A 15,141-nucleotide genomic window follows, 5' to 3' on the forward strand; every position below is an offset into this window, starting at 1 on the left:
TGAAAGGAAAGGACTCCTTTTCTGTTTCCTGAATAAAACTGGCCCTTGAGACATGTGGTCCGTTAGCTGGGGGAACTGCAGCATTGGTCTCTGGAGCAGGCAGACCGAGTGTTCAGAGAAAGCCGGAGGCAGATTGGCCTTGGCAAGTGGAGTCCTTGCTCTTGAACCTATGTAGCCATTGCACTCACGCACTCAGTGTGCCATTTTCAGGGAGGCTGATGACAAAAGCAGGCTGATTCATGTTGTCTAAAACTTCGTACATTTTATCCACTCCCACACTTCACTTCAAAAGTCTTTGTCTCCAATTATGCAATATTTTTCCCTTCCAGGATCCTGATTAGGCAGTTCTCAGGCATCTACCTGTATTTTCATTTCCCTTTCCACACATGATGATTGCTTTTGTTTTAAATTTCATTTTTTACGAGATTGGTTAATTTTTTGGAAAGGCAGAGTTCAAGAGAGAGAGAAAGAGATCTTCCACTTGTTGGTTCTTTCTTCAAATGGCCACAATGGCCAGAGCTGGGCCGATTGAAAGCCAGGAGTTAGGAATTTCTTCTGGATCTAGAAATGGGTGCAGGGTGTGCTGCCTTCCCGGGTGCTTTAGCAAGGAGCTGGATCAAAAGTGAAGCAACTGGGACTTGAACCAGCTCCTGTGTGGGATATTAGTGTTAAAGGCGGTGGCTTAACCTGCTGCACCCCAGCACTGGCCCCTCATTTTAGATTTCTAACCACAAAACTTAAATGGGCCCTCTGCTCTACTTGCTGACCCTATTACATCTTCACAGTAGGTTCACTGTCTCATTCACGCTGTAATAAATCTGTATTCATGTCTAAGCATTCACGCTTCTCCTTGGAGTACATTGCAACCCTTTCCTGGCGAGTCCCAGTACTTCCCATGGCAAGAGTTTTTCTCTCCACCCTATTGGTGCATCCTGCGCCATGGGGCTTGCTTCACTCAATGGCAGGTGATACAGCAAACCAAAAAGCAGTAAGAGCATTGTGTGCTTCAGGGGAATGTTCTCAGTTCTTTGAGTCACAAGACTGACATGTGCTAGACGGGCTGGTTTTTCTTCCCACCTGAGAATTAAGATGGTTGAGCTGGTGGAGAGTTTTATTCTACCTGCATTAGAGCCATGGCTCAGGGCAGAGCTATTCACTCTCAGTTCACACGAAGCAGAAGTGAGAAATAACTTTTTTTAAAATTGTAAGCCATTTGGGATTTGGAATCAGTAATGACTGCAGCAAAATTAATAACCACTTCTCTACCTCCTTAGATCTACCAGAATGTACAAATTTCATGAAAGTGAGGGCATGATTTTGTTCATTGCTATTTCCATGAGTCCAAAAATGGTGACTGGGCACGTAATAGTTGCTCAATAAAGCTTGCTGAATATGACCTTCTCCTCTAACACCCCTTGCCCTTGCCTCTCCTTGATTCTCATTTTACTGAGAAAATTAAGAAATCAGAAGAGATCCACCTCACCCCACATCAACGCATTTGCCAGCTGGCCCACGTCTGCCTCCTTAGCAGGCGAGAACAGTGCCTTTCCACCAGCTTCGGGGAAGGATGATCTCCGGCTGATTCCTTCAGGATGCACCAGTGCTCTGGAGTCTCCAACTCAAACGTTTTGCTCCTGCAGTTCTTTTCTCCTCAGTGGTTCTCCTCAGCATACCACTACACGGTAACAACTCCCTTCATAGAAAACAAGCTGTTTCTTAAAAATTTCAGTGTTTTTTCCCCAGCAGGTTGGAAGGGGAAAGAGGTGAAAAGGCCGAGCACGGGAGAACTTTAGGGCAATGAAACGGCTCTGTCTGACACTGTGATGGATGATGCAGGTCATTGTGCATTTGTTCAAGCCCATAGAATGTGTGACCCTGAAAGTGAACCCTATTGTAAGCCATGGACTTTCGGGTGACAAGGATGTGTTCATGTAGGCTCATGGATTGTAGCAATGGACCAACATGGTGTGGGTGTTGTTAATGCTGGTGCCATGCATGTGTGAAGGCAGAAGAGATATGGGAAATCTACCTTCCACTCAAGTTAACTACACACCTAAAACTGCTCTGGAAAGAAAGTCTACTTTGTAAAGATTGATTGATTGATTTGAAAGACAGTGATAGAGAGGGAAAGAGACAGGGACACCTTCTACCCACTGGTTCACTCCCCAAATGGCTGCAACAGCAAGGTCTGGGCCAGGCCAAAGCCAGGAACTCCATCTTGGTCTCCCACTTGAGTGGGAGAGGCCCAGGTACTTGGGTCATCTTCCCTCTTCTTTCCCAGGTACATTCGCAGGAAGCTGGATCAGAAGTGGAGCAGCCAGCACTCAAACATGGGATGCCAGTGTCACGAGCAGCAGTTTAATCCATGTACCACAGCACCCACCCCCAAGGAAATCTGTTTTTTAAAACCTTCACTGGTTGCCCACAACTCCTCATTGAAGCTCCTGCCTTGTTTGTACAGTCCCTGCTCTCCTTAGGAACATAGTTCCTCAAATGAGGTACCTACCCAGCATCTAAACAATATCTCCAGTTATATATCAGTTACCATGGCCAAAACACAATTCTTTTCCTAAAAAATATTTATTTGCTTGAAAGGCAGAGTTAAAGAGAAGGAGAGACAAACATACACACTTAGAGAGGGAGATCTTTCATCCCCTGGCTCACTCCACAATTGGCCGCAACGGTCGAAGCTGGGCTTTGGTGAAACCATGAGCCAGGAGATTCATCTGAGTCTTCCATGGGGGATCAGGGGCTCAAGTGCTTGGGCCACCTTGTGCTGCTTCCCCAGGGGCATTAGCAGGGAGCTGGATCAGAAGTAGAGCAGCTGGGACTCAAATTGGCACCTAAATGGGACGCCAGCATCACAGGTAGTGGCTTACTCACTACACCATGACATCTGCCCCAAAAACACAATTCCTAATTACACCTCATCACTCAAGCAAGTTTCTACTCATCTTCTCTATCTTAGTAACCAGCAACATCTTTCACTGAGTAGTCAAGCCCAACATCTGAGACAGTCTTGATTCTTCTCTCTTCCTTATACACATCATCCAATCAAATAAGCAAGTACTCTGGGCTCTAACTTTATACATACATACATACATATATATATATATAATTTTTATTTATTTATTTATTTATTTTTAAAGAGAGGGAGAGATCTTCCATCTGCTGGTTCACTTCCCAAATGCCCTCAAGGCCAGAGCTGGGCCAGACCAAAGCCAGGAGCCAAGAGCTTCTTCTGGGTCTCCCACATGGGTTCAGGGGCCCAAGGACTTGAGCTATCCTCCTCTGCTTTTCCAGGTGCATTAGCAGGGAGCTGGATGGGAAGTAGAGCAGCCGGGCCTCGACCTGGCTCCCCTATGGGATGCTGGTTCCACAGGGGGCAGCTTTACCCACTACACCACAGTGCTGGCCCCTCGGCTCTACTCTTAAAACAAATCTCAAGGTGCCCATCATTTCCACGGCTGTAGTCTCTGACCACATGCCCAACACCTTGCTTGGACAACTGAAAGAACCCAAGTGCTTTATTCCTCTGCTTTCAACCTTCCCATAGCTTCCCATCAACTTAGAATAAAATTCCAAACTTCTGATCTGCTCAGTTTTCCAGCCTGTGTCTCCTATTTGGCCACTGGCTCATCCACTCCCATCAGCCTGCTTGCTCTTCCTAAGACTTTGGAGCTTATCCCCAGCTCAGGAATGCACTTCTTCCAAATAATGACCAGATTGGTCCCTCACTTCATCTGGAACTCTGTCCAAGTGACATTCCTCAGAGATTTTCCAGTCTTCTTCACCCAAAAAGGGCATCCTATCTAGTCCCTTCCGGGCATTTTTTTACTTACCTGCATTATTTTCCCTTTTAACACTTATAATAACTGGACATTACCCTACTCATGTGTTTCATTACTTATTGTCTGTCTGTCCCAACTGAAAGACCACAATAATGGCAGAAAGTTTGTCTGTTCTGTTCTCACTAACACCAGTGCTGGCCACCTTGCACAGAGTCATGGTAATGGAATACCCATGATCAGTGCGGCAGAAAAGGAGGATTTGCCTTATTTGTGTGAAATCGGCAGAAAGGTCATCATCTTGCAAAAAAAGGGCCAGAACAGGAGAGAGCAGTGTTTTTCAGAAGAACAACAAGACACGAGACAACTAGAAATCCGTACTGTCTCCACCATGGATGAGATGAACCCAGTCTCAGCCCAATCTCTTCATCTATTAACAAGAAACAGGGGAGAGGTTGGGGAAGGGAAAATGAGGTTACTCAATCAAAAACTTTCAGAGTTCTCAGAAAAAATTAATTCCGTCAATTCAAGGTATTGTTAATATCTATCTGGCCATGTCTGATGAAATACTTGGATTCCATGAATTTAACCACTTGCTAATGTCACTCTTGGTTCTTTAGGCCTGCTGGCAGGTGGCTTGCTCCTTTGTTCTATTTTAATCCTCCAGCTGTCATGCGAAAAAATTTGCCTGTTACGAAACAATCTCTTGACCTCATTACCCAGAAAGTCCCTGTTTTGTTTTTGTTTTATCAAGCACATTAGAGGTTTGTGGTGAAAGCTGCATTTTTACGGATGGATAAAAGTTTACCAGAGGCTAAAATAAGGAGGATGTTAAATGCTTGACCTCCTCACTTTCCCCCGTGTCTTGTGCTCAGGAGACAAAGCTGCTCCATTCTGTTCCTGGGGCCTGTCTGCTCTTAAGAAGAGGAAAATCCAGAGTGCAAGAGAATGTACTGAGTGCCTAAGTGAAATAAATGTACATCGGCAGGCCAGTAGCATCCAGTGCCTTGGGTCCATGGTTGAGCCTGCTGACAACCCTGTCTCCTGATCCTGAAGATCTTCTCAAACATTTTAAAATTTATTTGAAAGGCAAGCAGATAGGCTTCACTTCCCAGATACTCACAACAACCGGCACTGGGCCAGGCTGAAGCCAGGATCCCAGAACTGAATCTTTATGTGAGGGGCAGGGACTCACCACCTTCTTCCCCTAAGGATGCCGGAATCAGAAGCAGAACTTGAACAAGGAGCCAGACGTTCTGTTACGTGATGCTGGTGTTCCAAGACTGTTCCTAACTGCTTTGCCAAACGTGCACCTCCGGCAAGAGTTGAAACCAACCCCGTTCTATTATGTGATTGTGGACTCTTGATTCAGCATTCATGGGATTCTTTCCTTCTCAAATCTAATCCCTTAAAGTAGAAATCTTATGAGATATAGTTAAAGCTAACATCCTTTTAGTTATATATCTCAAAGCCACACTCTTGAAAGGATTCTCCACACAATTCATTCAATGGATGCTTACTGAGTATCTCTTTTGTGCTAGGTGTTACATTTAGCACTGGGAATAAAATGTGACTTAGAGGCATATCCTTTCTTTAAAGAGACGTAAAGCTTAGCTGTAATGAGGAAATGTTTCTCCAGAGAGCTAAAACGCATTCATCAATCGACAAATGTCCTGGGAGTGATGGAACAGTGGTGTGTTTAAAGGTTATTTAGGCCTAGACATCACACCAGTCCTAATGAATTATGTGTGGGTGTTTTACAACCACAAGGAGATGCAATTACTTCATTTGTAAAATGGAAATTGTGATAGTACACCTGCTCCCTTGGACTGATGTGAAAAGTCAGTGAGATAATACATACAAAATGCTCAGCACAGTGCCTGCCATGTACTATGTGCTTAATAAATGCCAGTGATTATTTTCAGTATTATTGAGATGCTGATAAGGTAACAGCTCAAAGGAGAGAAAAGACTTCCATTTGGAGGGGATAAGACAACTTCCTTTAGGAGGTAGTATTTCAGCTGTTTTTTTTTTTTTTTTAAGATTTATATTTATTTGAAAAGCAGGAGTGAGAGAGAAAGAGACGGAAAGATGGAAAGAGAAAGAGATCTTCCATTCATGGTTTCATTCCCCAAATGGCCACAATGGCTTGGGCTGGGCCAGGCCAAAGCCAGCAGCCAAAACCCCATAAAGGTCTTCCATGCAAGTGGCAGGGGCCCAAGTATTTGGGGGCATCCTCTGCTTCTTTCCCAGGTGCATTAGCAGGGAACTGGATTGGAAGAGGTTTTGCTGGCCCAAGCTGGATCTTAGAGTAAATCAGACTTGAGCGTATGAACTCAACATAGAGAACAAAGAGAAGGTTGTGTTGGGGGAATGATGAACAGTTGGTGATTTTTGTTGTATTGTGTGTTGTGTGTGTGTGTGTGTGTGTATATTTGAGCTAGTTTTGTAGGAAAGACAGCATGAAGAATAGTGGAGAATTCATGTTGAAGAGATAGGCTACAGCAGATTACGAAGGATCTTGAATGCTAGGTTGAGGAATTTGTGCTTAATTTCAAAGACATTATAGAAATTCCTAAGACTCTAAGTTTGGGTTAGAAAAGGGAAAAAAATAGTGTTATTCAGGAGGATTGAACTGGAGGTGATGGATCAAGTGCTCAGCCTGTTTGTTAAGATGCCAGTTAGGATGCCTGTGCTGGACCTCAGAGTACCAGGTTTGATCCCTGGCTCCAAATCAGGATTTCAGTTTCCTGCTAAAGTGGACCCTGGGAAGCAGTGGTGATGACTCAAGTGATCTGGTCCCTGCTGGCCTTGTGACATACTTGCATTGAATTCTTGACTCCTGGCTTTTGCTTAGCTCAGCTCCGGCCCTCATGGGCATTTGGAGAGTGAGCCAGAACATGAGAAATATTCTCTTTCTCTCTCTCCTCTCGAATCAGTCACAGAGGAAAATGATGTGAGGGGATGCACTTGAATCAAGGAAGCCAAGCGGAAAGCTATTAGATGTTTAGACAAAAAGTGATGCTACTATGCTTTCCCCTCCCTCTGAATGACCACAGCCCACAGAGCTCATCTGGAGCCAAAGAATCTTTGCTGTAGGCAGTAGCAGTGTTAGCGATAAGCTTTATTGTTGCCCATCCTTGAACTAGAATCACCATAGAAGAGGTGAAAAAGTTGTTGATGGTATATATCCAGCAAACACATCCTGCACTCAAATGGAAAGGGGGACAGGAATCCGACAGTCACCATAAGTCACAAAATGGTAGCAAAGTCTATTGCAAATTGTCAGGGATGGAGGTCTCAGTTTATGATTCAGACAAACCAACTGTTCTCTCCCAGTATTTTGACTAGTGGGGTAATTCACAAGTCGAATGGCCCCTTGGGACCTAGATATTTGAGCAAGGGTGGGTTATATGATTCATAGTGGATTTTGGCTTTCCACAGGACTCCTGTGCCTCATCTAGTAAACTCTGATGGAAATTACAAACTGTAGAAATTCAACCCAGTGCCACAATAACAGGATGCACCTGTAGATTTCGTAGAATTAGCAGCAGCATTCTACCAGCACCAGGTTGACAAGAAAGAACACCGCTGGCAGAGCGCCTACTGAAGCAGAACTTGAAATGTCCAAAGTTTAAAACCAAAGGCCACTTTTAGTATCATTCTTTAAGTCACAGGAGTGGTGAACATCTGGCTCGTGGGTCATATAAGGCCTGCGAAATCATTTGTTCTGGGCCACACTAAGGCAACCACAGATAGAACTCAAAATTCAGTAACTGTATAGCAGGCTAACTCTTAAGTCGATGGTTTTGTAAGGCCTGCGAATGATGTTCTAAATACCCAAATGGTTCCCCATGCCTGTGAGAGAGAGCCAAGTTTGGGGGTAATATTGCTTACAAAATGACAAGGCCCCTTCAGGAACCCAGGACACCATGGTTAAGCAACTGATTCCAAATCTTATGTTACTCACCACTCGGCCTCTCAGTCTGTTGCTTCGTTCTTACCGATCTGAATATTGGAAACTAACCCTGAAACCACTAGACTATTGAAACAGATCTAGAGTCTGACAACTTTAGGAAATGCTGGTGAATTGCCAAGGATGTCCCTCCACACTCCTGCTCAACTTGCATTTACAGCTCCTGAGGGCCCTGCTGATTCCCCAGGGAGCTGCAAAGCTGCTGGGCGTGGTTGGGGGGCTGCAATTTACAAAATGCTAAATGAGCCCACTGCCAAGAAGTGCTTGCTCACCCCTCCTTCAACGGCAGGGGGAATCTCCCTTTCCTTTTATGGGTGAAGCTGAAGAAAGGATTCATAACTGAAGTTTAATCCTTCTCACCAAACCCAGCCCACACCTCCCAGCAATTGAACTTGAAAAAAAAAAAAAACTCGTTTGAAAAATTACCACAAACCATATTGTCATCAACACACACACACACACACACTCACTCACACACACACACACACACACATACACTTCCTATATTTGAGATCGGAGACCAGAGTGCTAGGCACAGTTTCCTGGCTGAACACACCAGTCTAATACTCACAGGGTACAACTCCTGTCACGGAGACTGGTTGGAACGGCAAAGATGACAGCCCTGGCGGGTTGATCTTTTCATCCCATATCCTCCCAGCGTAATGCAATAAAGAGGCTGACGGACAACCCAGTATTCTGCAACGAGACGGCCTCAAGCTGATTCCCAGCGCCAGGGAGATGGAGCCACGCTTGCTGCTCTGGGGATTAGTCACGTTCATCATGGTGCCTGGCTTCAGGACAGGTAAGGTCATGGGTGCCCTCTGAGTCTTGGGAAGGCCAGTGGACATCACCTTCCCTGGACTTAGAACCAGAGGGGACTCCTAAGTAGAAAGTTCCCAGAGGGGTTGAATCTTGGGTTCCACAGCTTGTGTATGATTCCCTGGGGCCTTCCTTTATGCCTCAGGGGTCACCAGTCTGTAAAGAGAGCTTGGGATGGGGTTAGGCTCTCCTGTCACTCACAGTCCTTGACAGCTGATTCTGGGAAATACAGAATGGCATGATGTTTGGAAATCAACAGGCCACTGATGAACAGATTCCTTAAGAAGTTCTCTTTCATTTTCCAGTGAAGTTGATTTCCCACTGCAAGTCCCTACCCCCCAATCCCAGCAGTAAGATAACACTAAAAAGTTATTTGGAATCTCAATTGGCCTGAGGCATAAGTAACTTGTATATGGAACACTGGGATCATATAAAAGCTCAGAAAAGTTTACCTTCCAGAACATGTACTGTGCTTTGACTGCTTCTGGAAATTGTACTTAGGAAGCTCCTTAAAACTGCAACTTAATAGAAATGTTAAACAATAAACATACTTATGTCCAGACCATTACTTTTTCCTAGGCTCCTACAAAAATGTACATTGTACATGTGTGCTCATATATATATATATAATATATATACACATATATGCAAATTTTGATTCATCCTGGGTTTTCTCAAAGACTATTGTAAAACAGAAATCAAAAAACCACCAACTCATACCTCAAACCACCTTTCCTAATTGAGTGTAAATTCTCTAATAACATCTTCCCTTGCTAAACCAGAAAGACAGATATGAAAGTATAAGGTCTTTTTTCTGAAAGTCTATAATTTCATATCACGAGTTTCAATCAATTTAATGCTAAGTGACTATATTAAAATGTGTCAAGAAGTGCAACATGATCATGCATAGGAAGAGCTTGTTTCCTTGTTCTGTGAAGTGGCCAATTTGTGGAGTGCTGTGGGTTGCCTCAGGCATAGGAACTTCTCTGCTTTGGATTTAAAGTGGACATGATTCTAGGAAGGTTTACAGAATAATTTCTGCCTCAACAGGGATGTTGTCGAATCAATCCAAGCCACAGCAGCAAAATCTGCACAATTACTCTTGCCCTATCTTCGGGAAGCACATTTCAGGCAGTCTTGGCGCTGTTACCAGCACTGGTCACTCCTCTGAGGATCTGAGCAGTCTCATTGGCAACGAGCCCAGTGGAGTATCGTGCAGACTCTTTCTCTCAGTTCTCTAGAAATCCATCCCCCACCACCTCTCAAGCCCCTTTTCAACACCGCTGAAAATACAAAGTCCTGGCCCTTAGGAGATTGATGGCCTATGTGGTAAGATCTACAGGAGAGTGAAGGCTATCAGAGAAGGCTTCATGGAAGTGGCAGGCAAACAGAGCCTGAAGGGGCTGGCGCATGTCCACAAGGGTGTCAGGGAACAGCACGTGGTCTGCTGTATAAGCTCCCTGCACTGGACAAGCGTGTGGAGAAGCGGGAAGTAAGACTGGAAAAGCAGAACTGGGTCGAATGAATGATCCAAGGTCTTAGATAGCAGGCCAAGACTTTTAAACCTCACATCATAGCCAATTAAGAATTAATAGAAAAAAATTTAAATTACTCTTTATGGAAAGCCTTTTATGTGCCAGGCATGTAAGTCATTTATTTTTTTAAGACTTAGTTATTTATTTGAAAGGGAGAGTGACAGAGAAGGCGAGAAAAAGAGAGAGGAAGATTTTCCATCTCATGGTTCACTCTGTTAATGGCCCCAACAGCCAGTGTTGGCCAGGCTGAAGCCAGGAGCCAAGAACTTCATCCAGGTCTCTCACATGGGTGGTAGGGGCACAAGCACTTGGGCCATCCTCTGCTGCCTTCCCAGGCACATTAACAAAGAGCTGGATCAGCAAAGCAGCTGAGACTTGAACTGGACTCTCATATGGAATGCCTCCATCACAAGTTGTGGCTTAACCCACAGTGCCACCCCTAATCCTTACTTTAATTTTCATAACCACTTTGCATGTGGATGTCATGAGCCCCTAGATAAAGAAGTACCCTAAACACAAAACCTCAGAGGCTGAGGCAGTGCCAGGTCTCAAACCGCCTTCCTGAGGTTGTTCTCTTTCCTTTCACTGAAAACAGGGTCAGAGCTTTTTGAAGATGACTCTAGCATAGATTAGAGAGTGATCAGGTTCAGGGAGACCGGTCATGAGACTCTGAAATTGTTTGATCCAGAGGTAAATGAGAACTCAAAGGCTGAAGCAAATGAAATGGATTGAGTTTCTGGAATGAACAGAGGGGCTTAGGGCAAAAATAACCTCACTCAGGCTTTTTCCTCCAAGAGGAATCTGGTCTTAAAAGCTATTTATCTTTTAATTTCTCAGGTGTGAGAGCTCTCTAATGAAGTCAAGCAGACTGTCAACAGATGCAATTTCTAGCTGATTCATAAGGGAGATTTTCATTCTGAAAATTTCCAAAGCCACCATTTCAAATCGTGATGGAGTATGGGGGAGGTATTAGTCAATCTGGGTGTTTTTAGTCTCTATATTACTGGGTCCTGGGATGTGGTTAAAAAGAGAATTCTCCAGATGTTGCCAACACAGTGTGTTATTAAAGGCACCTTTCATAGAACTGTGGAAATTCTGATCACTAACATGTCCCCTGGCCATCTTTCTTTCATTCTAGGAATTCTGTGATCAAAGCTTCATCTCCTAGACATTAAAAAAAAAGTGCAGAAAGAGATATGTTTGCCTAATTATCCCTTCTTGTAAGACTCCTGCTCACACTGGAATTTCCCATCTTGACCTTCATCATTCAAACACAAAATGTTTAACTCTTCACATTTAAGCCTTTACATAAAGCCTTCACATAAAGCCTTGCTTTAGGAAGTATCACCACTCTTACCTTGCGCATCTTCAAGATAGACTTTGGAAGATAGGGCTTTGGTAAGCAAAGGGCATGTTGTATAAAGCAGCAGCTGTTCTCTATAAAATGGTGTGCTTTTACTAGTCTGATGTATCACCCGTGCATATACTCCAGTTCAGATTTTAGAGTTGATAAAAGAATTGACTTTATCATTCTGTCCAAAAAGAATTGACAGTGGTGAAGAATGGCTAATGTGCTCTACAGCTGTCCACCACCCCGTCCACCTCAGAAGTATTCTCAGACTTTTTTGTTGTTGTTGTTCTTAAAGCCTCTGGTATTCTGGATAATTCTGTGCAGCTTCCTGTTGCCATAATCCTTGTAACATAGCAATAGACATCAGTAAGGCAGGTGATCTTTCAATATAGTGGCCATTCGAGTTAATTTCCTGCTCCCTTCATTGTTCAATGTGCAGTAGAAACTTTATAAATAATTCCCACAGAAAGTGGGACATGTCACCTGCAGTCAGTGGGAAATATAATTAGGAAGAAAATGAACTTTTCAGGAACCCAAAAGTGGACAAAGGTATCTCCTAGTGACACTGTTGGAGAACCAAAGAGGAACCATGGAAAAGGACACAGTGTCTGACAAACTTCTGTCCACAAAATGAAGAGATTGAAATTTCTGACCATAAAATGAGGTCTTGGAACGCCCATTTCTATCACTCTATGTCAAGAAATCTGAAAAGGAAATAAAATAAATTCTGCTTCATAGGTACTTCAAACTGGGGTACTTTGGGTTGGAAAACTTTCCCAACTGAAGACAGACCCATCAGGGTCAGGCTTGAGAGAATTCTGTCATCAGACAAAAGGCTGACATCTCATTGTAGGTTATTTCCAGCTCTGAACAGGTACTGCCCTGCACTTGAGGGTGGCCCACTCACTGCTTCTGCAATTTCTGTGGTTGTAGGTGTCAGGGCAAAAACACCACTAACCGGTGGTGAGGCCTTCTGCTGTTTGCTTGTAGAGGGAGTTTTTGCTTTCTGACAGTGTCCTTGTTCCTCACAGGAGAGGTTTTACATACACAGGGACCTGTTTCTCTTCTCTTTAATTCAGGTCATTCCTTGTGAGGAAACAAAAGACAATCTAAATTCAAACAATTACTTCCAAAAAACTGTTATCCCTTCATCCCGGAAAGCGTTCAGATAGAGGCTGGATCAGAATCCAGGACCCTTAAATTTCAGTCCAGTATTCCCTGCACATCTTCACGGTGATGCTCAGTGATATACCTTCAACTATCCACTCATGCACTGGTATCAGAGGGATGAAAAATGTTACAATCCTTGTTCTCAAACTACTCATCATTTAACAACAGAGATGTAACATCTGCTAGGCAATTTCTGTCTTGCAAACTGCCAAGGAGAAGCCAACAGTAGTTGCCAATGAGTCAACATCATCAATGAGTCCCCCAACATGGTTTCAAGTAAGTCACTCATTTAGGGGAAAACAATAATATAATAATCTCTTGGATTTTTGGGTATTTTCCACTCTTAGGTTACTCAGATAGTGTCTGGCCAGCTGATTGATTTTAAGGTTTCCTTGGGATTAGCCTCCATCAAGAGAGTACAAGTTACACTGGGAAAAGTCTTAGTACAATGGTTCCCAACACCAGTTGCACATAGATGGTACATCTAAAGATTAATGCATTAAATGATGATGTCAAGACTAATGAAGAATTAGCTAGTGAACCAGTGCCATGGCTCACTTGGCTAATCCTCCACCTGCGGCGCTGGCACCCTGGGTTCTAGTCCTGGTTGGGGTGTCGGACTCTGTCCTGGTTGCTCCTCTTCCAGTCCTGCTCTCTGCTGTGACCCAGGAAGGCAGTGGAGGATGGCCCAAGTGCTTGGGCCCTGCACACACATGGGAGACCAGGAGGAAGCATCTGGTTCCTGGCTTCGGATCGGCTCAGTGCACCGGCTGTAGCGGCCATTTGGGGGGTGAACCAAAGGAAGGAAGACCTTTCTCTCCATCTCTCTCTCTCTTACTGTCTAACTCTGCTGGAAAAAAAAGAAAAAGAATTAGCTAGCCTCTCTGGGGGAATAGAACAGGCCATAACAAAAATATTTTGTCTAAGTTCCTCAAATGATTTAAGATGCAGTTAGGGCTGGCACCACGGCTCACTAGGCTAATCCTCCACCTTGCGGCGCCGGCACACAGGGTTCTAGTCCTGGTCGGGGCGCCGGATTCTGTCCCGGTTGCCCCTCTTCCAGGCCAGCTCTCTGCTGTGGCCCGGAGTGCAGTGGAGGATGGCCCAAGTGCTTGGGCCCTGCACCCCATGGGAGACCAGGATAAGTACCTGGCTCCTGCCATCGGATCAGCTTGGTACGCCGGCCACAGCGCAGTGTGCCGGCAGTGGCTGCCATTGGAGGGTGAACCAACAGCAAAGGAAGACCTTTCTCTCTGTCCTCTGTCTCTCTCTCTCACTGTCCACTCTGCCTGTCCAAAAAAAAAAAAAAGATGCAGTTAGGACTGAAGTCTATCACACTAGAGATAGAATAGATTCCCATTGTTGTCTGATTCCATCATTTCATTTCTATGCACTATGAATAGTTTCGCTGGAGAAGCACTTCTCCAACTTGAATTATGTACAAATCACTTGTGGGTCTTGTTATAAAGCACATTCAGATTCAAGAGATCTGGGATTCTGGTTCAAACACGGGGTCTGTGTTGTTGGTGCACAGATTGCATTCTGAATAGCTAGACTATCATATGAGAGAAGAAACATATGTTACTTCTTTTGTTTTTTATAAAGATTTATATATTTGAAAGACAGAGTTTCAGAGAGAGGGAAAGAGTAGGGGAGGGAGAGAGAGGGAGAAAGAGAAGAGAGAGAAGGGGGGAGAGGGGAGAGAGGAGAGAGAGAAAGAGAGAGAGAGAGAGAGAGATCTTATATCTGCTGGTTTACGCCCCAAATGGCCACAAGGGCTGGGCCTGGGCCAGGCCGAGGTCAGGAGCCAGGAAGTTCATCCTGGTCTCCCACACACTGGGGCCATCTTCTGCTGCCTTCCCAGGGGCATTAACAGAGAGCTGGGTTGGAAGTGGAGCCTTCAGGACTAGAACTGGTGCTCTGATATTGGATGCTGGCATTGCAGACAGCAGCTTAACCTACTGTACTTCAATACTGGCCCCAATATATGTTACTTCTATCCTCACAGAACTCGAAATTAAAAAGGGAAAAGCGGGACTGGTGCTGTGGTGTAGTAGGTTAAGCCTCCACTTGTGGTGCCGGAATCCCATGGGGGTGCCATTTCATGTGCCAGCTGCTTTTCTTCCGATCCAGCTCTCTGGTGAGGCCTAGGAATTCCGATCTAGCCTCTATCTGAACACTTTCCAGGATGAAGGGATGCAGGGAAAGAACAAATGTGGACGACTGGACTGGCAGCAATGGAGTCGCTTTTCCTAAGAGAAGAAACAGCCAAAGTGTCTTTAAAGAATAAAAAGAAAGTTAAAAAGAGGCCATGGCTTCCTTTATCTTAATGAAATAGATGGATCTCAGGGCCACAGTGAGAAAGAACAGATTGATCTAAATTGTTCTATATTGAACTATATTCTGCCGCTGTTAAGATTTGCCAAAGGGATTTCAAAACTCCGTGGAAAAAATGAAATTAGAAGATAAGTTTATTTTGACGAAAAGATTTTGAAATGTACA

At 44.4% G+C, this 15,141-nt stretch overlaps 1 protein-coding gene across 3 annotated transcripts in view; it reads left to right on the forward strand.

Annotated features, from left to right (window-relative positions):
- Positions 1-8,213: 8,213 nt before the first annotated feature.
- The window catches only part of IL2RA (interleukin 2 receptor subunit alpha), a 47,981-nt gene continuing 41,053 nt past the window's right edge, over positions 8,214-15,141 (forward strand). Inside the window, exon 1 of one of the 3 annotated variants that reach the window (XR_016219784.1) lies at positions 8,214-8,566. Coding sequence is in view for 1 of the 3 variants with exons in the window: in XM_070055786.2 (XP_069911887.2) it covers positions 8,503-8,566 (64 nt within the window). In the remaining 2 variants the exon portion in view is untranslated. The remainder of the gene's footprint in view (positions 8,567-15,141) is intronic. The other 2 variants (XM_070055786.2, XM_089312370.1) reach the window with 2 other exon arrangements.

Source organism: Oryctolagus cuniculus, chromosome 13, assembly GCF_051225735.1.
Source record: "Oryctolagus cuniculus isolate XC-2025 breed Fujian yellow rabbit chromosome 13, ASM5122573v1, whole genome shotgun sequence".
Taxonomy (NCBI): Eukaryota; Metazoa; Chordata; class Mammalia; order Lagomorpha; family Leporidae; genus Oryctolagus; species Oryctolagus cuniculus.